The sequence below is a fragment of the Lissotriton vulgaris genome, chromosome 4_1, assembly GCF_964263255.1.
Source record: "Lissotriton vulgaris chromosome 4_1, aLisVul1.2, whole genome shotgun sequence".
In the NCBI taxonomy this organism is placed as follows: domain Eukaryota; kingdom Metazoa; phylum Chordata; class Amphibia; order Caudata; family Salamandridae; genus Lissotriton; species Lissotriton vulgaris.
The window spans coordinates 1,870,441,993-1,870,467,103 of NC_141691.1; the positions used below are offsets into that span (position 1 = coordinate 1,870,441,993).

General features: G+C 42.7%; 1 protein-coding gene across 3 annotated transcripts in view; it reads right to left on the reverse strand.

The window, feature by feature from the left end:
* Nucleotides 1–825: 825 nt before the first annotated feature.
* The window catches only part of TMEM65 (transmembrane protein 65), a 271,856-nt gene continuing 247,570 nt past the window's right edge, over nucleotides 826–25,111 (reverse strand). For 2 of the 3 annotated variants that reach the window (XM_086966193.1, XM_086966192.1), the window contains 2 exons: nucleotides 5,427–5,532; nucleotides 826–4,314 (listed from right to left, as the gene is read on the reverse strand). In XM_086966193.1, coding sequence (XP_086822319.1) covers nucleotides 4,216–4,314; nucleotides 5,427–5,532 — 205 coding nt within the window. In that variant the 3' untranslated portion in view covers nucleotides 826–4,215. The remainder of the gene's footprint in view (nucleotides 4,315–5,426; nucleotides 5,533–25,111) is intronic. The other variant, XR_015309927.1, reaches the window with a different exon arrangement.

Here is a 25,111-nt window from a genome sequence, read left to right on the forward strand (position 1 = left end):
TGTTTACACACAGGTATCTCCTTAACATCTCAGGGTGCTTTATACCCACCACATATGGAATAGTATGTATGTATGTAGTATATATAATCTTCTATAGTGCACAACTTTTCTCATGGTAGTTAATTTGGTTGCAAGTACACATACTGTCCTTAAATAAAGTTCTATACCTTTACAGCTACAAGAATTATCCCTTTGCGGGCATATAACAGATTAAGACTATTCCTTAATTTGCTCTTCACTTACAGATATACGGATTCCAGATGAAGGCATTTTGCCAAAAGGGACGTAGCAGTAACATTGTTAAGCCCTCCACAATAATTCAGATGGTTATTACTTATTTATGAATTAACATGAATGTTTATAGGGAATACTATGCCTGTTAATATTATGTTGGACTGTTAGCAACATTACATTGTATCAATATCATGATTCATTGTGTTATGTTGTAGAAATTAATATCTGCTATATTCACCATTAAAAAGTTTGTGAATAGCTGAGTGGAAAGTCTTTAAACGACATATTAGCATTTTTATTCAATTGTATATTCAATAAATATTTTGTTGCTTTAAAAACAACAACTCAAATGTTGTCATTTTGTGTATTATATCTATGACAAATGTATTGTTGGATTAAGTCATCAGTGTATTGTTATATGCCTGTAACTTTAGTGTATATTCCTTGCTCAAGAGATGTTTCAAAGATTTACCACCATGTTTACAGCCATAACTATTAATAGCCATAACAGAAGACAAAACATCTCCTACCCAGATCTGCGTGGATATCCAAAAATTGTTTTTACTGGCCTAAGAAAACACTGATTCTGAATAGTGTGCAATGATTTCCTTGCTGCAGGAAAACAATTTATTTCAGAAAAAAAAACTGAATATGTAACAAAATGGAGGAATCAATCAGTAGAACTGTAAAAAAACATCAACACAGTCATGAGGATCAAATTAAGTATACACTATCAGAATATAAACAGTTTAATGTTCACCAAATCTGTAATATAGCAACCTATTTTCAGATACAAAGTTGATTTCAAATCATTACCCAATGGAAGAACAAACAGAATCAGAATACATGTTCATAAAAAGTATCCTAAAGCTGCTTTCAAATATACAATTAGGTCAGTTACAATATTTTTAGACACACAAACAAAAACCCTGTAATTTTCATGCATTACTAATGGATGCTAAATGTCAGGTAAGAAAGAATACTTCTATCACAACTGACATCTGTCTGTAGTTTTGTTTCTATGCTGTCAGTATTCTCACAAGAAATACAAATGGAAAGATTTAGTATTCTTTCACGTCTCAATTGTTCATTAACACATGCACCAGGGCAGTATAAATAAAGTAGTTGGACAGAAGCTGAAATTTGTACGATATAATAGTTTGAGCAAGAAAGCTAAAACATCAAACTTCAATATTCTATAGAATGTGAAGTGATTACTTTGAGTAGGTATGTGGTGTGTAAAATGTACAGCGTATCAAATTTGAGGTACATAACAAAAATAGCTAAAAAAACTAAAAACCTTTCATTCCATTAAGCTGTACATGAAAAATGGGCAATGCATGATATTTAAAAGTTTAGTTTTACATTTTAGGGCTAATAAGTAAAAACTGAAGTTGCAATAAAAAACCAATAATAATACTGGTACATATAACAATCTGTGGGACAGTGCAATAACTATGGAACATAAAGCTGAAGTAAACAGACCATACAAGTAGTCAAGCAATATTGCAGGAAGATCATGTTTTTGATTTGCACATTCTGGTACCACAAGGCTTTTGTTGCATTTAGAAAAATATATGTTCACAAATAAGAAATATAATTAAAAAAACAAACTGGAAACATTAATTAGTTGCTGCTAATAACAGAACTTTTCTCTAGGCTGATCTGCTTCTTACAGACAACATCATGTTTAACCCCTTAACTGCTGCCGACGGCCAACGGTCGTCACGAGCACTACCTCCCCAGTGCTGCGCACGACCGTTGGCCGTCGAGCCAGCATTCGTTCTTCGAACGTTCAGCACTGGGCGCTGAACGTTCGAAGCTCTGATGAGGTTAACAAAGTTTTATTTCCTCAAGCTAAAAATATCCTAAATGACATAATTGGCACCATTTTTACTGGGTTCTCGAACAAAACAAAAAACTGGTTGACAGAAAAATTATTTGAAAGACTACCACTTGTTTTGGCATACGAGATTGGTGCTGTCTCTATTAGTAGTTTGATTATTACTTTTCTGACATCTCAAACACTGTTTGAGTTCCAGAATATATAGGCAATGTAGTCAAACTGACCTTACTAGAAGCTGATGATTTTAAGCCACATTTCAATTAGGGGCCAAAAGTGTCAAACAAAAAAATAAAACCTCTAAAATATACTACTCATAAAGCATCACCACATGCATATCTATTAGATTTGGTAAACAATACATGGTAAGCCCTGGGTGGAGAAGTCTGGCATTGTGTAGCTCACACCTTCCCATTCCAAACTAGCATAGACTGGCAGAGCCCTTGCACATTGTATTTCCATAAATGATCTATTACAACATTTTTTTTTCAAAACAGAGTAATTTACATTAGGTTATACAACTATAGCACATTACTGGTAAACGATTATTCCAGTAGGTTTAACTGTTGCAAATGTATTAAAGATTAATTATTATATATTCTACAATATAAACAATAACTCATGACTAAATGTGCTTGATATTTGGGTCAACAATAAAAGGGAATTCGTCTTTCTTCGAACCACATCATACATTTTTATGGTACAATGGTGAAAACAAGTACATGCCGCTAGATCACTTTGAAGAGCAAAAAATACAAAGCATTTTAACAGGGAAAAATAAATATATCCTACCAATATAACAAACGTAAAAAAATAAAACAGAATACTGGTAAGAGAAAGGACCAGTCGACTTCTAACTTAAAGCAAACAATGTCTAGTTGTGCTTATTTTTTAGGATTTTATTCTACCTATAATGATCTAAAGCTATCGAAAGAAATGGGAGCAAATTTGACAGATTTTGATTTAGCTTTTCAGCTTATGAATGGGATAACTTATTATTACAGAGGATTTCAAGAAATGTCACCCAATATCCTGCATTTTAATGAAGGTGATGTATTTGTATAAGCTAAGTTCTACTTGCCCAAATGTGCCAATATTTCAGCTTAGGTGAGCCCTTCACTTTGACAATTCTAAAGACTTGAGAACAGGTCTACGAACTGTTTGTAGAAGTGAAAATAATAATTCCTGAGGACTTGCTGTGTTTTGCCTGGAGACCTACTGTCAACCCCATAGTGTAGGGTGTCACCTGTTAGAACAGAGGTATATCTACCATAGCCTAAAGTATTGCTCTAGTCCATTCACAGATATTGCAAGTTACCTTAGAGAACATTCATTTTTCCTGGTCATCACCCACTCCCACTGATTGACAGAAATGCTATTCTGCTACCTGTTGTCAGATTTCCAGAGCAGAAATAATAAAAAAAAGGTGTGGCATTTGATAAGTAGTTGCTAGTGCTGGCAGCTGCTGTTTATGAGTGGTCCCTTATAAGGAAAGGGGATGGCTAAGACGCAAGGAGGGTTGAGACAATGGACAAAGCAAGTGAGCAGTGCGCAGTAGGGTCCAAGGTATCCAAGTACAATTTTAAAATTGATAATTAACTTCTGCAACACCAGAAAAAGCATTATAAACGAGACGTGGGGGGAGGAACAGAGGGATTATACTTTAGAGTACCTTAACAATGCTGGGCCAATTTTCCATTAGGGGATATTGGATGTTCATAAAAATTTAAGATAATTGCAGTATGTATTGAATGGAAAGAATGTGTGAATTCTAGATTGCCTACTGTACGCACTCATGTTTTTCCACATGTGAAACTGGTTGAAAGTGCACAGCATCAGTGGTACATAAATCATAATTAAGAAAACATGTGCCATTCACAAGAAAACGCCTGGCTTGAACCCTTCAAGAAAACACAAACATCTGCATTGAACAAATGCATACATGGAATTTATACAAAGGATTTGCAGTAAGTTAGTGTTTTTTTTCTTTTACAAAACTGCATACTTTCTACATGCTGAATGCAGGCTGTTTTCATGTCAACAGAATGTTATTATCCAGTCCTAAGTGTGACAGCATACTGAATATTTTAGGTACATTAATTTACACTATATATAAATATATAGACAATTATAGATAGTTATTTTTTCTTTTCCGCTTTTCCTTCTTCATCCCCTTTCAAGAAGAACAACGGAAACATTCCTAAAAGGCATCCTATGGTTACTCCTATTGCCTTACCCTGCACAAGGGGACAAAAGAAGAAAGCCATTAGCAAATATCCAAAGACAGTTCAAAATACCATTTGATTTTTAAGGAGTAATTTAAATAAACATTCCAAGGTATTAAAGCTCACTCCACTGAATGAGCAATAGCACTTGTGTGAACAAGCCAGATATCTATGCTACTTAATTGCCCATTGCACACAGAAACTAACTTGTTTAAGGTGTCCTTAATATATAGGGTGTCCTTTCGACTGGTATGTAATTCTGAAAAAGAATCCTGGAGTACTACTGGTAAAAGACAATACTCAAAGTTAAACTCTGGGTACACAATTGCAAGCTTAAAATTACACATGAACACTTTTCACTCGGTGGAAAGTTCGGCATATGTATATCTGACAACTCTTCCTCCACAGTACTAATACTTGGGAACTTCTTCTGCACCAGCAAGAAATGTAAATTTAGATGTGTTCTTGGAAGGGGTAATATACCAGGTGCGATGATTTCAGATTTGAGGGCGTGCACCTAACTTTGCATACAGGACCTTGTTGAAATGCTCATAAACCTTTCCCTACCACTACATTCTGACTGACCAAATTCACCTACACTTAAAAAATTTCTGTAGTTCCCAATTATAATTCTGCTAATCAAAACTGGAATTTTGGAATTGCAAATATATTGATTTATGCACCTCGATTGAGCATTGATCAGCAAGTATACCTTTGTAAGTCAGGTCTTCCATGCCAATGTTTTCAACACCAATAGTCTAATATTACTATTTATTCCCTATATTACCTGATGACAGTAAACAATTTGAATAAATTGTGCCAACATGAAGAAATTCTTTAAATGTTGGACTGGTTTTTGTTGTGTTACTATGTGCTTCTATGATACTTTAAATTCACATTCAGTCATTGAACTTAAATAGAAAGGTCGGAGAGATAACGTAGAAAATGAAAAATATATTATAATGTTATTTTAGTAAAAAAAATGTACAAATAGCTTTTGAGGCCATTCCATTAATTTACAATTCTTTAGGGAAAACCCGAGGTGAGCAATGGAAAAGAACTGGCTCTTTAAAAGTTGCATAATTGCATTTTGCACATGAAGTCAAATAAAGAAATATACTCACAATGTGTGCACTAAGACGTGTTTGCCACATATCCGCTTGTTTAGGTGTTAGATCAGGTATTGGGAGACCTAGTCTTGAAGATAATGCTTCAACATAACCAGCAAGTCTAGGAAAAATAAGAATGTTATTAGGTTTTAAAGGTAAACAAACTGTACACTATGGGAGTTGGATACAATTGTTAATAAGCTGTAACAAGTAAAGGCGCTCTATACAAAGCAAGTCAATGCAAACATACAAAATAATTATAATCTTAACTATTTTAAATTATGCATGAATGTTCACTTCACCTACTTTTAAAGGGCTACAGATTCTCGATATGCACACAAAGATAGACAAAATATATCTATTTCTATTATATTTCACTTTAAAAAAATCCAAAGGTTACAGAGACATTATAGTTAGGAAATAACATTTAAAAAACCTTTGAAATTCCGTGGAAAAATACTTACATACCCAGTCATTCAGGCACACAAAACCTCACAACCACTCACTCACTCCTGTATACAGTCTCTCACATACCACTCACTCTTCTATACACCACATACACAACCATTCACTCACCCATAGAGGAACTCCCACAGCCACTTACCTTAGTAAGTATGTTTAACATTTTGTAACTTTTAGAAAACAATGACTGGAGGATGGCACTGACCATGTCATGAGTGATGTAATATGTGAAGTCATTAGCCGCGCATTGGGGTGGCGTAAGTAATAGTTAGCTCAGCTAACTATAGCTTCTGAATTTCTCAGGTTTTGCACGAGTGAAATGTCAGCCTAACTAAAACGTCCCTGTAACCTATGGTTTTTTCAGTGAATTTCTAAGGTTTTTCAAATTCTTTTTCCCAACTATAACATCCCTGTAACCTTATATGTTTTTTTTAAACTAGTAGTTGCGTTTGTAGAGCGGTGGAGAAAGGGGGCGGGGCTTACAAGCAGCTCTCTGGAATCCCGCTGTGTTGGACTTACTGAAGGTAAGAGGAGGTGTTGTTCACCCCCAAGGACCCTTGGCAGCCAAAGGGAGTTCATCTCTTAACCATGAGTGTGTCAGAAGGTGCGAATGCAGAGTGGGGGGAGAAATGGGGCAGGGCCTCGGATGACCTCTCAGCAATCCCACTGTGTGAGACTTACTGGAGGTAACAGGAGGTGTAGTTGGCCCCCAAAGGACCTTCAGGTGCCAAGAGAACAACCACCCCCCCAACCAGTAATATGCCAGGGGGTGCGTTTGCAGAGTGGTGGAAAAAGGGGGCAGGCCTCCAAAGACCTTTCAGCAATCCCACTGTGAGGGAATTCCTGGAGGTAACAGGAGGTCTTGTTGGCCCCTAAGGACCCTCAGCAGCCAAGGGGACTTCATTCCCAAAAAGCAGCGGGCCTCGGCAGGGACATACCCGAAAGCAGACAATATAGCAATGATCAAGGATATCCAGATGCCCGCACTATCAGACAACAACTGGGAATATTTGGATTCCCCACTTACAAATGATGAGGTGGCGCTGGCCATCAGAGGAGTGCACTCGGGAAAGGCCACGGGCCCGAACAGAATTCCCATAGAACTTTATAAACTGAGTGCTAACAGTCTTGCTCCATTTGTTAACTCCATGTTTGTAGAGAGTAGAGAGAGGGGCCAGCTCCCATACGACCAGCGGGTGGCGAATATTGTGGTCATCCACAAAGCAGGTAAGCCCAAGACACTCTGCTCCTCATATATACCTTTCTCGTTGGTAAACCCTGAACCTAAGGTCCTGGCTAAGCTGCTGGCGACGAGGCTCGTCAAAGTCATTAATACTTTGATGCATCCGGACCAAGAGGCTTCATGCCGCACCGAACACTGCTCTTAACCTGCGCAGGTTACATCGGGTACTGGGCAGGACCCCAACGATCCAGGAACCGGCAGTACTGGCGTCGTTGGATGACACTATGGCATTTGATAGGGTTGAGTGGCCCTACCTGTTTGCAGTCTTGAGAAAGATGGGCTTTGGGCCAGAGTTCACTAATTGGGTGCTCCTATTGTATACTAATCCCCTCACCAGAGTGGTGGTAAATAACCGAAAGTCCGCTGACTTTCTCCTCAGCAGGGGCATGAGACAGGGGTGCCCCTTGTCCCCGCTCCTGTTTGTTCTGGTGTTAGAGCCCTTGGCGGCGTGGGTTCGGTGGGACCGGTCGATCCGAGGACTGCGGTGGACGTTGGAATGGGAGGAAATCTCGTTATACGCTGACGATATCCTGCGCTACCTTATCAATCCAATGCGAGACTGCGGTGGACGTTGAAATGGGAGAAAATCTCGTTATACGCTGACAATATCCAGCTCTACCTTACCAATCCTCCCCTGGTATGAGGGGTGATAGACCTACGGAAATATTATTGGGCCTCCCAGTTGGCAGCGGTGAATCACGTCATATACCGGCCCCCCATGGACCCGGGGTATGCGATGAACCGCTGGCAGGTGCCGGGGGGCGAATTCACTAGGGCACTGTATGCCAGCCCTGGTCGGTTTCCCCTCGCGGGACCTACGGCTCACGCAGTACAGGTGTGGCACGCGGCCAATAGACATCTCAAATGGGAGGGGAAGCTCAGGTTCGCCACACCATTATGGAGCTCGGAGAGGCTGGGAAGTTTATGGAAGTCTAGGGGATTTGACAAGTGGGAACTCATCAGGATCACGCAGATGAAAGATATCTGGGGAAAGGACAGTTCACACATTTAACTCCCTCAAGCAGCAATACCACCTTCATGACAGGGAGCACTACCGTTACCTTCAGATCAGGCATGCTCTGCTTACAGACATCCCCGAGGGCACGACGCTCCCGGACGCTTCCCCCCTTGAAGGCCGTGTGCTAGACGGTCACCTACAGGAGAAGACCATCTCAATAATATATAAAAAAACTCAATAATATGGAGGACCCGCTGATACTTATTAGGACACAATGAAGTGCAGACGGGGTGGAGCTAGATGACGAAGACTGGCGGGAGGCGGTCTCCTCTCCACGGGTGGTGGCTATACAGATGAGGCTCAGATTAGTGCAGCTAAAGATTCTCCACAGGTCGTATGTCACAGGGCCTGGTCTGGTTTGAATGGGTAGAGTGGAGAATGGGGAGTGCCGTAGGGGATGCGGAGAACTTGGAACGTCCATGCATATCTTGTGGCACTGTACAGAGGTGCTGGACTATTGGGTAAAGATACATGATTGCCTGCGGGATGTCGTTACGGCCGGAGGCCCGCAGATGTATTTTAAATGTTTGAGAACCAGCGGATTTGTGCATGTTCAGAGAGTGGTCAGTCTACGTTGCTAGAGGTTGTCCCCAAAAGTGGGGCACGGTCTGGGAGGATTGGAATCGATACCGTGGAGATATCTGTATGCCCCCGAGATGCCCGGAAGAAGCAGAGGCACACCTGTCTCTGTGATCCCTTTATCAATATCTTGTATGTATCATTTTGAAGTATGGAAATGTATGTATTGACAATCAGAACGTAAAAGCAAGAAAATTTACCTTTCCTAGACACTTATTGAGTGACCCAACATTCATCACATCAATCAAAAATCATATACAAGAGTTTATTACGCTAAATATTAATACAGCGAGTATTAATACTGTATGGGACACTTGCAAGTGTAGTATCAGAGGCTGTGTCCAACAGTATGTATATAGGCTCAATACAGAAAATCGCAATCAGAATAAGGATATGACTTCTAAATTATTAGATTTGGAATCACAACTGGCGGATGCAACACTGCAATCAAAAAACAATATTGATCAGATTAGAACACAACTAGCAGGGATACAAGCTGGACTCAGGAAAAAGCTAAGGGAAAGATATGCGGTTAGACTACATAAATATAAATTAGATCAATATGAAGGGGGCGACCGTATCGGAAAAATATTAGCCTATAAAACAGCGGACAGGAAAGCGAAAACTAGAATAAAGGAAATAATGGGGTCAGATCTTGTGCTATACGGGCAGGAGGATCAAATTTTAACTCAATTTGTTAAATTCTACCAATACCTATATACCCCAGAGGAGCTACCGAGCCAAATAAATATCGAAAAATATCTTGATCAACATTTGAACTCAACGCAAGAACTTAAACAAGAAACAATCCAACATCTAAACTCAAATATCTCTATGGAGGAGATTAAAATAGCTATTGATCACTTACCCTTAGGTAAGGCAGTTGGGGAAGATTGCATACCAGGGGAGATGTATAAGCTTTGTTATCAAGAGTTAGCTCCTTTATTACAAACAGTTATTAATTCTATTATTGTTTCTAAACAAGCTCCTTCTTCATGGAAACTTGCAAAAATCATATTCTTTTTGAAAAAGGGGAAGCCAGAAAAAGAGTGTGGATCGTATCGGCCCATTTCTCTATTAAATTCGGATGTGAAAATCTTTGCTAAAATCTTAGCTAATCGACTAGCGCCCCATATGCCAGATATTGTTAACCCTCAACAGCATGGCTTTGTGATAGGTAGAGACACCACCATGCATGTTAACACTTCTATAACAGTCTTGGATGTAGCTGAAACTACTAACACCCCACTCGGTATGATAATGTTAGATGCGGAAAAGGCATTTGACCGAGTGGGGTGGGATTATTTATGGACAGTATTAAGAAAAATGGGTATAAAAGGTCCATACTTAGACTGGGTTATGTCAATCTATGATGAACCACGGGCGGTGATTAGTTACGGAGGTATGGATTCCAATAACTTTAAGATTTCTAGAGGTACTAGGCAGGGATGCCCCCTTTCACCATTATTATTTGCTTTATCTTTAGAACCTTTTTTAAATGCTTTAAATACCCAAACAAATATAGTACCTGCTCAACATGGGGACACAACCCTTAAATTAACAGCTTTTGCGGATGACATCGCAATATATACACCGGATGTGTGTAAAGCTATGCCAGCAATTATAGAGGAAGCACACAAGTTCGGGGAAATCTCAGGATATAAGTTAAATGTCAACAAAACTCAAATCATACTTAATTATACCCCGGCTGCATGTATTTATAAGACCAGTAAAGAAGCAGTATATTTAGGTATAAAGCTTATGGCTAAAGTGGAGAAAATTGTTGAAATGAATTATGGGGCATTTCTCAAAGAGACAGCTGCAAGTTTTAAAAAATGGCACAAGATACCTCTGAGTCTACTAGGGAGAGTAAACCTGATTAAAATGAAAATTTTACCTAAGTTACTCTACTTGTGTAGAGCTATACCGCTACTGCCAAATAAACTGTTTTTTAAGAAATTAGATGGGATCTGTAGCAGTTTTATTTGGGGGTACAAAAAGGCACGGAAGGCCATTAAATATCTGACATTACCTATCTCTAAAGGGGGACTTACTTTTCCGGATTTTAATTTTTATTTTTTGGCTTCTTTCTTTTTGCGCATTAGGAGTCTATTAAAGAATTCCCCTCCTTTATTTTTTCATCAATATATGTTGGGAACAGATGCCAACCAATTTTTACTACGGGTTCACGACCCTAATTACTTCAAAAGAGTAAAGTTTAAGACGGCTAAGCATGCTATCAGAATTTGGGATAAAATCTTGCACATTAGCAATTCCACATTTTACAACGCTGAGCTTAGACTATGGAACAATCCGGGCCTGCCTGGTATCTTCTCGGATGGTGTGGGAAATCGTTGGATGAGATTAGGTATAAGTACGCTAGGAGACTTGTACGATATTAATGGCTTGATGGATTTCGATAACTTAAAAACTACATATGGGCTCACTGACGATATGTTTTTTAAATATAGACAGATTAGAGATTTTTTTTGGAACAAATTGAAGATAATGGAAGTTGGCCAATCTGAAATTCTTGAAGGTATTTATTCAGGAAAAACTAAATCATTGATTAAATGGGGATATCAGTGGCTCATTAAGGTGAAGGAGGAAAACACAACCCAAATTGCAGCTAAATGGTCTCGTAGACTAAACCAAAACATTAATTCAGTTCACATTGGTAATGCCCTATCTCATTTAAATGATATAGTTCATTCCTCCAATTTGAAAATGCAACTCTATAGGACTGTTACGGAGCTATACTATACGCCACAAAGGATATCTAGTTGGTCACAAGGTAACTCCTTGACAGATAAATCCAAGTGTGTTAAATGTGATACTGCTGCGGCTGGGATTGAACATATGTTTTTTTATTGTCCGGCACTCTCAAATTTTTGGAATCGTATATCCTACTATCTTCAATCTTACCAAATTAGTTCAATGGATTTCACGGCACAATGGGTTCTGTTAGATATTCAAGATATGAATTGTCCCAACAAAGATCTTTTAACGATTTTGATAGCATGTGCTAGATTAATCATAGCCAGGGTTTGGATCTCTAAAGAACCCCCCATGGTTGCTGACTGGTTAGCATTGGTATATGAAATTAGAACAATGGAGCTCTCCCTAGCAAAACTTAGAGGCCCTAAAGCTCTCTTGAAAAAAGAAAAGATATGGAAGGGATTTTTCGAGGGTTAAAAGCCATGATTAGGCCAATACTGATATTTTTTTCCTTTCCGCTTTTCTTCTTTCTTTCTTTAGAAGTAATGTGAAGTTTTGATTCAAGAAATACTGTTTTATGTTTATATTCCTCTATGTTTTGAATGAATTTATAATTGTATGTTAACTATGGAACTGATCTACTATGAACTTTGTCACTACTTGCAAACAATAAAAACGCTTAAAACAAAAAAAAAAGGAAATGTATATATGACAAATGTGAGATCGGCTGAAGTCACCTGATGTCTTTCTTTTTTTTGTTTTGATTTGTTAATAAAAAGATTTTTTTTTTTTAAAGATTCTATTAAACTTTCAAATGTAGATACATCACTGGAAGACAGGATTGAGATATGTATATTTAACCTCAAACTATACTCCAAGGACTGTTGAAAAGGTGCTTTAGTATATCGCCTGCCGGGGGCCAAATAGAGAGTTCAGCCAATGCCTAATGGAATATATTTCACCCCATATCTTAGCAGCGCAACAGTTCCTCTTGCTCAGAGATTTTAGCTACTATGGGGAAGGTTCTTCTAATACAGAGACAAGCCATATTATCTCTGATTTAGCTACGTTTGGCTTGTACCAAAACGTTATTGGATCTACTCATTCTGCAGTTCATACTCTAGACCTATTTTTTTTTTACTAATGACACATCTTTTACATATCAACCTCCCCAACCTCTACTCTGGACCGATCATTCTCTTGTTCGCTTCCAGATTCTCATTTAAATAGAGATGGGGAAAAAAGATTAGGACCCATAAAAATGTATCTAGACATTAGCAGAAATTACTCTGGACTGTTGCTAAGGAGTTTGAGTTCACTGTTACTCTGGTAGACTCAGACATTTATCAAACACTTTCCGATTACAATAGACCTTTAAATTCAGCACTTGACAAGGTAGCCCCTCTTAAATTGTGCTCCAATTCCAAACATGGGGCCCATGCAACTTGGTACACAATAGAACTAGGGATACCAAAAGCCTTGTACAAAAAATTGCAAAGAAGGTGGCATCTAACCACCAACTGAACCGACAAACAGCCTTTAGGGCATCCTTAAATCTGTACCACTACAATATAAAAAGAGCCTGGAAACTGGATACCTCCAACCACATTGGACAGGCTGGAAACATGTCCAAAATGCTCTTCAAAGTGCCTAATACTTTAATAACTCCTGGTTCCTGCTTTCAAGAAAAACATGCATCACAAGCTCTTTGTGATTCTCAAGCCAACCACTTTAAGGCACAAGCAATGTGATCTATCATTCATTTTCCGAGTTCACTGGATCAGGTACGTGAGGAGATTAATTTCAGCGTACTCCCCTCTAACTGTGCCACCAGTTTATGTAAATGTGAATGTTTCTCTTGGAGGAAATTCCGAAAGTCCTTGCTCCTGCTGAATCAGGTTCCCCTTTAGATGTTAATTCTCCTAGAATCCTGACCGATCTCCCCAATCAGCATGCCCCTGCAATCTGTTCTCGGTTTAATCTATCAGTCTTTACAAGGAAAATTCCATTGGCTTGGAAGTCGGCACAGATCATGCCCATCCAAAAAAAGGATAACTTGGCACCAACCAATCTTTGTAACTATAAACCTATCACACTACTCCCTCTGTTGGACAAGCTATTGGAGGGACTCATTAATAAATAACTTCTGGAATAGCTAGAGGTAACAAGGTTCTTGATCCGTCACAATCCGGTTTCAGACCATCACACAGAGACAGTCCTGATAGCTGTTAATGAACATATCAGATGCCCCCTCTATGTACATTTGTCATTAATGCTTGTGCTGCTGGACTTGTCCATAACATTTGATACTGTTTCCTCCCACACTGGTTCAAAGGCTTCAAGAGATTGGAATTCATGGGACAGCACTAAAATGGCTTAGTGATTTCCTCTCCAAACTATCGCTCTGGGCTCCCTAAAGTCTCGAACTATGATGCTGGATAAGGGGGTCCCCAGGGCTCTGGTCTTAGCCTGGTGCTTTTTTTCAATGTTGCCCCAAAGCCAAGATTGTTCTAGCTTTTGGGTTTGAAAGTATATCTTACGCAGACAACACACAGCTAGTAATTTCCTTTGACAAAAATCTGATCAAAAGGAAAGAATCTTTCTCTGATGGGAGGAAAACAATTGCTACGTGGATGACGGAAAACTGACTCCAGCTAAATTGAGGAAAAACAGAGATTATGGTGTTTGGGAAGGCCAAACAGCTTTGAAACTTTGAATGGTGGCTCTCTTAACTTAGCACAGCTCCATAATCAAAACAGGAGTTTAAAAACTTGGGAGTTTGGCTGAACCAATCAATCAATCAGGGGAATTGTAAGCGCACTACACACCCATGAAGGGTCTCAAGGCGCTGGGGGAGGGGGTCAGGGGGAGGAGCAGCTCGGTTCAGTAGAAGAGACATGTCTTGAGTGTCTTCTTGAAAATGTTCAGGGAGGGTGTCTGCCTGATGTCGATCTGGAGCTCGTTCCAGCACTTGGCCGCGATGTAGGAGAAGTTTGTTTCGCCTGTTCTGGCTCTGCGATTGTGAGGGGTTTTAACAAGGGTAGTGGATCGGAGGTTTCTTTTGGTTAGGTGGAAGGAGATTCTTTGCTAGAGGAATTGAGGGCCGGTGTTGTAGAGACATTTGTAAGCGTGGGTGAGTATTTTGAAAGTGACTCTTCTTGACAGGGAGCCAGTGGAGGTTCTGCAGATGTTGGGTGATGTATTTGTGTCGAGGGATGCAGAGTAAGAGTCTGGCTGCAGTGTTATGTATGGTCTGGAGCTTGCGGAGCAGAGACATGCTAATCCTGGCGTGGATGTTTTGCCGTATTAAAGTCTGCTGGTTAGGAGTGTGTGGGTGACGTTCTTTCTTGATTCAGGAGGATCCATTTAAAGGTCTTTCTAAGGATGCAGAGGGTGTTGAAACAGCTGGAGGTGACATCGATGACCTGTCGGGTCATGAAGAGGGTGGAGTCGAGAATGATGCAGAGGTTCTGGGCTTGGTCAGTAGGAGTGAGAGGACTGCTGAGGTGTTGTCCCATGCAGAGGGGGACGGTCCGAGGATGAGGACCTCTGTTTTCTCTAAGTTGAGCTTCAGGCAGTGCTGCTCATCCAGGAAGTGACGTCTTTCATTCCTTCCTGGAAATGGAGTCTGGTGTTGGTGGGGTCCTTGATGAGGGAGAGGATGAGCTGGGTGTCGTCAGCATAGGATACTATGATGAGTCTGAGCTGTCGGACTATGGCGGCAAGGGGGGCCACCTAGATATTGAAGAGCGTGGGGCTGAGCTATGATCCTTGGGGTACGCCCCAGTTGATTTCCATGGGTCCAGAGAGGAAGAGAGGTAATCTGATTCTTTGAGTTCTTCGGGTGAGGAATGAGCGGATCCAGACGAGGGGCGTTCCTTGTATGCCGGTGACGTGGAGTCTGGCGGTGAGTATTCAGTGGGAGACGGTGTTGGTGTTGAATGCTGCCGAGAGGTCAAGTAGGATTAGGGCTGCGATCTGTCCTTGGTCGAGGAGGGTGCGGATGAAGTCTGTGGCGGCGAGTAGAGTGGTCTTGGTGCTAGGATTGTTGCGGAAGCCAGATTGAGAGGGGTCAAGGAAGGAGTTTTCTTCTATTAATTTTGTTATTTGTGCGTTGATGGTTTTCTCTGTGACTCTGCCTGTGAATGGAAGGAGGGAGATGGATCGCTAGTTCTTGAGGTATGTGGAGTCAGCTGAGGGCTTCTTGAGCAAGGGTCTGACTTCTGCCCATTTCCAGTCATCTGGAAAGATGTCATTCTTGAATGTGGCATTGATGTGCCCTCCTCTACAGACCACCAGGACCCCGCGCAAAATTCAGTGAAGACATCACGGACTTCATCACCCCACACGCGATCCTCTCCAAAGACTACATCCTTCTGGGAGACCTCAACTTCCACCTTGAGAAAATCAACGACCGCAACACCGCCACCCTCTTGGACAACCTCGCCAACCTCGGACTTAAACAACTGGTCACTTCCCCCACCCACATCGCAGGTCACACACTCGACCCCATCTTCACCTCCAGCAACCATGTCTCTTTCAACCACACTACGGATCTCCTCTGGACTGACCACAGCTGCGTCCACTTCTCCTACAACAAGCCGAAACCCATCATCCACCTCCAACCAACTCTACAAAGAAACTGGAACAAAATCACCGCGGAGCAGATCTCCACTTCGCTCCTTCAAACCTCCCCAGCCCTCTCCTCTAACGCCAACGAAGCCGCCTCCAACCTCACCCTTTGGTTATCCAACACCGCCGACACCTTAGCACCACTGAAAAAACGCCACCACAAACTTGGCATCAAGAAGGCCTCATGGTTCAACGAAGACCTCAAGAAATCCAAGAAACTATGCCGCTCCCTTGAAAAGGCCTGGAAAAAAGACCCATCCACCAGCAACAAGGACGCCTACAAAAGCGCCATCCGTACTCACCACCAACTGATCCGAAAAGCCAAGAAAACAGCATTTAAGGATCGACTCGACAACAACGCCCACAACAGCAAGGAACTTTTCAACATCGTCAAGGAATTTTCCAACCCCTCGGCCAACTCCAACGACATCACCCCCTCTCAAACCCTCTGCGACTCCCTAGCCTCTTTCTTCCACAACAAAATTGCTGACATTCACAACAGCTTTGACAACCATCCCGGAAGCCAACCCACCCTACCATCAGCTGACTATCTTCCCCCCGTTAACACCCTTAACGCCTGGAACCCAATCTCCACTGAGGACACCATCCGCCTGATGAATTCCATCCACTCTGGATCCCCCACAGACCCATGCCCTCACCACATCTTCAACAAAGCAGACTCCGTCATAGCTCCGCACCTCCGAGACGTCATCAACTGCTCCTTCACCTCCGCTACCTTCCCAGAAGACTGGAAACACGCTGAACTCACCGCCCTTCTGAAAAAACCCACAGCTGACCCCACCGAACTCAAAAACTACCGCCCCATCTCGCTTCTTCCATTCCCGGCCAAAGTCATCGAGAAAGCTGTCAACAACCAGCTCGCCGCCTTCCTCGAAGCCAGCAAATCCCTCGACTCATCACAGTCCGGCTTCCGAGCAAAACACAGCACTGAGACCACCCTCATCGCAGCAACAGACGACATTCGAACTCTACTGGACAATGGAGACACAGTCGCCCTCATCCTCCTCGACCTCTCTGCAGCCTTCGACACAGTCTGCCACAGCACCCTTTTACAACGCCTCAGAAACATCGGCATCCAAGGAAAGGCACTGGAATGGATCACCTCATTCCTCTCCGGAAGAACCCAGAGAGTCCGCCTCCCACCATTCAAGTCCAAAGCCTCTGAAATCATCTGCGGCGTACCACAAGGATCCTCACTCAGCCCCACCCTCTTCAACGTATACATGAGCCCCCTCGCGGCCATCGCCCGCCAACACAACCTCAACATCATCTCTTACGCGGATGACACTCAACTGATCCTATCTCTCACCAAGGACCCCAGCACCGCCAAAACTAACCTACACGAAGGAATGAAAGAAGTCGCCGAATGGATGAAACAAAGCCGTCTGAAACTGAACTCAGACAAAACAGAAGTCCTCATCTTAGGTAAATCCCCCTCTGCATGGGACGACTCCTGGTGGCCGGAAGCCCTCGGAAATGCACCCATCCCGACAGACCACGCACGGAACCTTGGCGTCATCCTGGATTCTTCACTCTCAATGAACAGACAAGTCAGCGCCGTTTCCTCCTCCTGCTTTAACATCCTTCGCATGCTCAGAAAAACATTTCGCTGGATCCCCTCCGAAACAAGGAAAACAGTCACCCACGCTCTAGTCACGAGCCGACTGGACTACGGAAACACCCTCTACGCAGGTACCACCGCTAAACTCCAGAAGAAACTACAACGAATCCAAAACGCCTCAGCCAGGCTCATATTAGACATCCCACGCAACGAACACATCTCTGGTCACCTTAAAGACCTCCACTGGCTACCCGTCAATAAGAGGATTACTTTCCGACTGCTCACCCACGCACACAAATCACTCTACGACATCGGACCAGATTGCCTCAACTCTCGACTGTCCTTCTACACCCCCTCCCGCCAACTTCGCTCTTCCAGCCAAGCACTCGCCACTGTCCCTCGCATCAACAAAACCACCATGGGAGGCAGATCCTTCTCATACCTGGCTGCCAAAACATGGAACTCACTCCCCGCTTACCTTCGCCTCACCCAGAATCACCTAGCGTTCAGAAAGCAACTTAAAACGTGGATATTTGACAAATAATCCTCCTCCCCTCCCTAAGCGCCTTGAAACCCTCTGGGTATGTAGTGCGCTATATAAATTTTATGACTTGACTTGACTTGACAGTTCTGAAGCGATGGCGGTGATGGCTCTGTGGAAGACGTGTGGTGGGCAAGGGTCCGTGGGGCCCCTGAGTGGATGCCTTTTATGGTCGAAAAGGTGTCTTTGGTGGTGACTGGGGTCCAGGAGGAGATGGTGGGCTGGCTGGCGTTGCTGAAGAGGGTAGTGGTTTTGGAGTAGAGTGTCCGGTCGTTGAAGTTGTCACAGATGGAAGTAGGATACAAGCTTGTTGCAGAAGTCCTGGGAAGGGGAGGTGTCCTATGTTTCGCTGGCGGTCTTGGTGAATTCCTGGATGACAATGAAGAGTTCCTTGGATTTGTCGAGGATCTTGTTTTGCATGAAGGTCCTTTTGGTGGATCTGATGTGTTGGTTGTATTCCGTCATGGCGTTCTTGTAGGTGTTACGGTCTTAAGGCGTTTTGCTGTTTCTCCAGTTCTTCTCGAGGCGTCTGCAAGTGAGTCTGAACTCCTGGAGTTCGGCAGTTAACCAGGTGGCCTTCCTGGGGTGCTGTTTGTCTGGGTTACATAGGGGTGCGAGCTTGTCTGCGCAGTTGGAGATCCATCTGTGGAGTTGTTTGGCTGCGAAGTTGGCGTCAGTTGAGGTGGTGGAGGGTGGAGTAGAGCTGCTCCTCTATGACTTTGCTCCAGTTCCTTCATGGGGGGCATGGTGCGGGTTTGGGAAGCGTGGGGTTGTCGACGTCAAAGTGAACTCAGTGGTGGTCCGTCTATGGGGGTTGCATTGTGTGGCTGAAGTGGATGTTGTTGCTTCCTGCGAAGATTGGCTTGAGGGTGTGACCTGCCTTGTGGGTGGGCGTGGTGACAAGCTGTTTCAGTCCAATGTTGGCGAGGTTGTCCAGGAGGGTTGGGGTGTTGGGGTAGTTAGGGTTGTCGAGGTGGACGTTCAGGTCTCCGACGAGTATGTAGTCCGTGGAGGCGATAGCATAGGGTGCGATGAGGTTGGCGGTGGCAAATGGAGTGCAGGTTCTGGAGGTGTCTGTAGATGAGGGTGCCGTGAAGTGTGATTCTAGGGCTGGTCTGGACCTGAAAGTGTAGGTGTTCGGTGGTGGAGGTGGAGGTGGAGTTGCACGGGGTGGAGGTGGAGAGTTAGAGGGAGCTCTTGTGCGCAATGGGGAGTCCTCCTCCTGGGCAGTTGGGGCGGTCCTTCCTCTGGATCTTGTATCCGTTAGAGATGGCAGTGGCGATGTCGGGTCGGATGGCATTTGTCCAGGTTTCTGTGAAGAAGGCCACGTCTCGTGAGAGGGTGCTGCTTAAGATTCAAACCAGTACTAATCACTTTCAATTCAGGAAACTACTTAAGACTGCACTGTTTTTATTTTGTCGCTTCTTTTTGCCTGTGTCCTGTTATCGCGGCCTAATACCCCATCCGGAGTCATTCATGCATGTAAGTAAGCAAAAATGTATAAAGCGCTCGATGGCCGAGGCGTCTTGGCGCTGAGATAACAGAGATAAGAAAGCCCAGGAAGAAAAGGTTGTTTCTGGGTGGGAAAAAGCCAAGTTTTCAGACAGGCTCAAAACTGTGTTTGGACCGATAGGGTCTGATATTAAGTGGCAACTTGTTCTGTAGTTTGGGAGGTAAATGAGAGAGACTTCTGCCACCCCATTTAGTCTTCTTGACTCTTGGGACCTTAACCAGGGCTTGCTTGGCTGGCTTCAGGGAGCGACCCGGAGTAGACCATTGGAATAGTTTAAGATATTCTGTGGGTCCTTCACCATGTAGGGTTTTATGAACCAAACATAGTGCCTTGAATTCAGTCCGCTCCTTGACTGGAAGCCAATGCAGGTTTCTGATGGTCCCAGATATGTGACTATATTTAGGAAGGTTCAATAGGGTCCGGGTAGCTGCGTTCTATAAGGATTGCAGTTTGTTCAGCTGTTTTTTATCTGCCCCAAGATAGAGAGCTTTGCAATAGTCAATTTGGGACAGAACGAGTGCTATCACCACCGTTTTTCTCAAATCGATCAGGAGAAACAGTAAGATCTTCCACAAAATCCTTAAAGTGAAATAGCACGTAGAGGTTATCTGATGTATCTGTCCCATAAAGCTTGGCTGGGTGTCAAACACCACACCCAGGTTCCTCATGGTCACAGGGAGTGGACATGCTCCTACTTCTGCAGGCCACCAATCATGCTTCCAGATGAGAGGGCCAGAGCCAAATTCCATCTCTTTCGTCTTCTGAGTATTCAATTTTGGATAGTTGAGGTGCATCCATTGAATAATGTGAGCAAGACCGTTGTGAAACCTGGTTGAGCGCACATTTGCTGAGGAGGATATGGAAATTATAATTTGTGTGTCATCAGCGTATAAAACAAGCGATAAGCCATGGTGCTTAACCAGTTTCGCCAACGGGGTCACATATATATTAACGAACGCAGGGGATAGGTGCCCTGCCACCACTATCAATTTGCCGTCTGAGTTCCTCCGTGGCTATGGCTAGTGCGGACTCCGTAGAGTGGCTGGACTAAAAGCCATGTTGAGTGCTTTGTATTAGGTTGTTACAGTCCAGGTAGTCGTTTAATTTTTTGTTTCGGGATTTCTCCAAAACCTTGGAAGCTAAAGCCAGGCAGGAAATGGGGTGGTGACTGGTGAGGTCATGTGGGTTCAGGGAGGGTTTCTTTAGGATCGGACTAATGCAAGCCTTCTTCCAAACTAACAGAAAGTCCCCAGACTATACAATGGTGTTTAATAGAGGGGCAACATTCAAGCTGATTAGATTTGAGGCACCATGAATGATGTCTGGAGGGCATGGATCATCTGGAGAGCCAGACTTGATGGTCAGCAGAAGGTTACCCGCAGAATCCACCGTAATAGGTAAAAAACTGACCAAATGATTGGTAGTTGCCGGCCCTTCCTCTAGTCTGTACAGAGGTAAAGTTATACATGCTATAAACTGAAATAACATACCACAAGTAAATATAGTGTGTAAAAGCACAAAGCACCTCTTGTGGTACCTGATCTTGCTAGGCCAGATACAGGGACCAGGATGGTCCAGATGAAAGAGTTACCTTCTCAAAGTCTTGTGCAAAGAGGAGGACGTAAACGAGGAGGTTACAAGAAGCACCAAGAGCAATCGTGAACGGCTGCTGCTGTAGCGCAAAGAAAAGGTCAGACGTCGTGGACGGTCGTTGCTGGAGCTTCGCAGTGGCGATCACCGCAGGCTGTCCTTGCTTGAGCGAGTAGTGCAGGCCTCGAGCTGCCGGTTGTCTCTAGAGGTCGCTATAGCGTCAACAGTTGGGTCCACCGGAGGTTAATGGTGGTGTTCGTCGCAGGTAGCAGTCATGGCACGAACAGGCCTGTTTGCAGTCCCAAAGAGTCCAAAATTCAAGATTTCACCTTCTTTCACACAAGGAGCTTAACTCATGTCAGTCAAGGGTCTAGGACCTGGGGAAGCAGGAACTCAAGCCAGCAGAGGACAACAGGGCTCAGACAGGTACAGTTGCAGGTCCAGTGCAACAGATAAGCGGGGCAGCTGCAGGGAGGCCTCTGGAGCGTGCTGTGTCCCCGCAACTCTGACAGGAATGGCAGCGAAATGACCCTTGAAATCACTCAAGGAACCAGAGATGAAGGGAAAAGGTCCAGACTTCCTTCTCAGAGAGCTAGTCAGGCCACAAGCAGCAGGCCTGTCGTGTGGGGAACAAGGCAGTTCTTCTTTTGTGATGTTCACAGGACCAGGAGTGTGCTGAAAAAGGGCTATGGAGGGCCAATAAATTATACATGGTGCCAGCCTTTGAAGTGTGGGGATTCCCTATACTACCTTAACATCTAGTTCTGGAAAGTTCTTTCCTTCCCCTGTCAAGGCTCCAAGAATTCTAGGGTGACAAATGACTAATGTCCAGTTCCTTTGTGTGTGCAGGAGGCAAATTTAAGGGGGCTGGGTACAGCTCTGCCCCATCTATCCTGACAAGACGGCCCATCCTGTCCACACCCAAACCCCTAATGTGGCACTAACTGGGAAGAATACACAAATCCAAACAGCACAACCATTCACAGTCATGAGACCTAGGACACTCACAGAGGCACAAAAAAGGTTAGGACAGGAAAAAGCTAACTATCTAAAAATGGTATTCAAAGAATTGTGACTTAAAATCAGAATTTACCATTAAATATTAGAAAGGATTTAAAATAACAGTTCCTTTGAATCTAAACATAATATTTCTACCTGCTCCCAAACAAAAGTTAGCACTTATTAAACGTAATAAGGTAGCCCAATGTTATCCTAAGGGAGACTTATGCCTCACAGAAGTGAATAATGAATTTAGGAGTTTTTCACTACTAGAACATGTAACACTTAAAAGTACATGTCTAACCTTCTAATTATATTTATAATGCACCCTGCCCTATGGGCTGACTAGGGCCTACCTTAGTGGTTACTTACATGTAATAAAAGGGGAGTTTAAGGCTTGGCAAGGCGGCCTTTTGTCAAGTTGAATTGGCAGGTTAAAGAATAAGTTACTTACCTTTGGTAACACCTTATCTGATATAGACAAGATCTAAAAGATTGCTTACCATTGAATTATCTCCAGGTATGAGACTGGATCTGGAAATTTTTCTACAGTAGTATCTCTGCGTGTATGTAGAAAGCGGAAAGCGACTCGGTAACGACGTCGTCCACCGGAAGTTATGTCGACAGAGTCCATATAAACCCTCATCTAACGCGCGGACATCAGTTTCTTTCCCAACTACTTTTCGCACTAAAACGAGGAGTCACAAATAGAAACTGCTATGAAAACAGTGTGCAAAAAAGAATCTTCTTTTTGAAAAATGTTTATTAATTATTATTTTTTACCAATAAAAAAGCACAAGAGTGGATAGAAGGGATCCAAAAGAAACGGAGAATCTGTTCCAAAAGCAGGGAGGATGGGTAGGTTGGTAAGGAATCCGCAGCTAGATCTGTTCTCTACCGGATAAGGCAATACCGAAGGTAAGTAACTTTTTCATCTGATAGAGAAGTATAGCTGCAGATTCATGATCTTTGAATGACATACCAAGCAAAACCATTCCATCTGCGAACCCATCCCAAGAAATATCCCCGACTAGGCTATCCGGTCTGAATAAGAAAAAGAAAGAAACTCGCTGCCACGGAAGGGAGGTGAGGAAGTAGACATCTGACCAGACACATTGTGGAGAACCCCAAATCAGTAACCATGCAAAAGCATGGGAAAAACACCATAGCAGAAGAACAGGGCGAGTTGGAGCGAACACTTCATATAAACATAATACCACAACGCTACTCTTAAAGTCAACTGGGCCAAGAGAATGGGACGGAAGGCCAAGGACAGTAGCTAAAACATCCTGAGCCAAAGCTTCTAGCCATATAAGTAAGCAAAGAAGAGAGCATTAACCCATAGTTTAAGAAAATCATTGCAAGCAATAACAACAACCATGGCCATAGACCACTTGTGGTCAGAGGAAACACAGAGAGAAGGAAGCTCTTTTGGACTAGGCAATGTAGTATCCTCAGGGGGGAAGTGAGACGAGTGCAAAGCAAAGAACATGTGGAAGTCCATCTAGGATATGAGGAAAAGCACAATGCCGGCAGCAACAAAAAACTTTGCCATAAGAGAGAAAGGACATGACTTACTTTAGAAGTACCAAACAAAAAAAGGTTATAAAATATATAAATAGATAGGTAGGAAAATATATATGTATGTATATATATATATATATATATATATATATATATATACATATACATATATATACACATATACATGCATACACACATTATATTATATATATATATATATATATATATATATATATATATATATATATATATATATATATATATATATATATATATATATATATATATATACACACACACACACACACACACACAGAAATTTACACTGTATGAGAAAATGGGCAGAAGATGTGACAACCGTGAGCTGGCAATCCGCCACATGGCCTTGTATAAAAGGAATTTGTGGCTTGGGGGTGGGTGGCCCTAAAATCACACACCCCAGAAAACAAAATAGGCAGACAGAAATCAACACTAATGATTGAACGGTTATGATCAGGCAGTCAAAGGACAATTGAAAAACAAACCGTAGGAGAGAAACAACCCTGCTAAAATAGAGAAATTAAGACTACTATGGAGGACTGTTAAAAGGTTTGAGTTGAACAAGGCCAACACAATTATTCAGATAAATAGTCCGCATCTTAAAAGAAAGAATAGACTGAGAAAGGACCCGGCAGAGGCAGCAGAAAAAAATTGAGAAAATAGTATGAGAAGACCAACGCCACAAGTGAAGGTTCAACCAAAGAACCACCAGCGTAAAGAACTGAAGTAACAGGAGGTCAGAAGCAAAAGAAAGTTCTCGTTTCCACTGGACAAACTGTGCCCGGCCATCAAGTCAGGTAACCTCGTGAGTGAGGATCCTGACTTCACCCAAGATCGTATTTGGTATGCTCAATAATACACAGGAAATTAACCCCACAAGGGGGAGCCACTGTATCTGCGCTAGCAAAAAATGAAGGAAACTCCTCAGAAAAGAATTTCAAAAGCTCATCAACCTCCGTAAGAATTAACTGAGAGTGGTCAAGAAACCCATGCCTGCGAAGAAACGGAAGATGAAAAATAGCCATAAACCCCAAAAATGGGTAAAAGGCACATCTGAAGAATAGCCAGGACAGTAACGAAATGTTGGGGTTGGTATCGGAAGAGTCATGGAAACGTCTCAAACCCAAAGGTGAAAAGAAAGGGTCAACCGAGTAGGCCACCCAAGCCAAGATATAGATAAGGTATGTCTGCAAGAAACCTAAGAAAAAAAAAAAGGGCAGGCACTAGTCTTGCCCATGTATAGCAAGAACTAGCACAAGA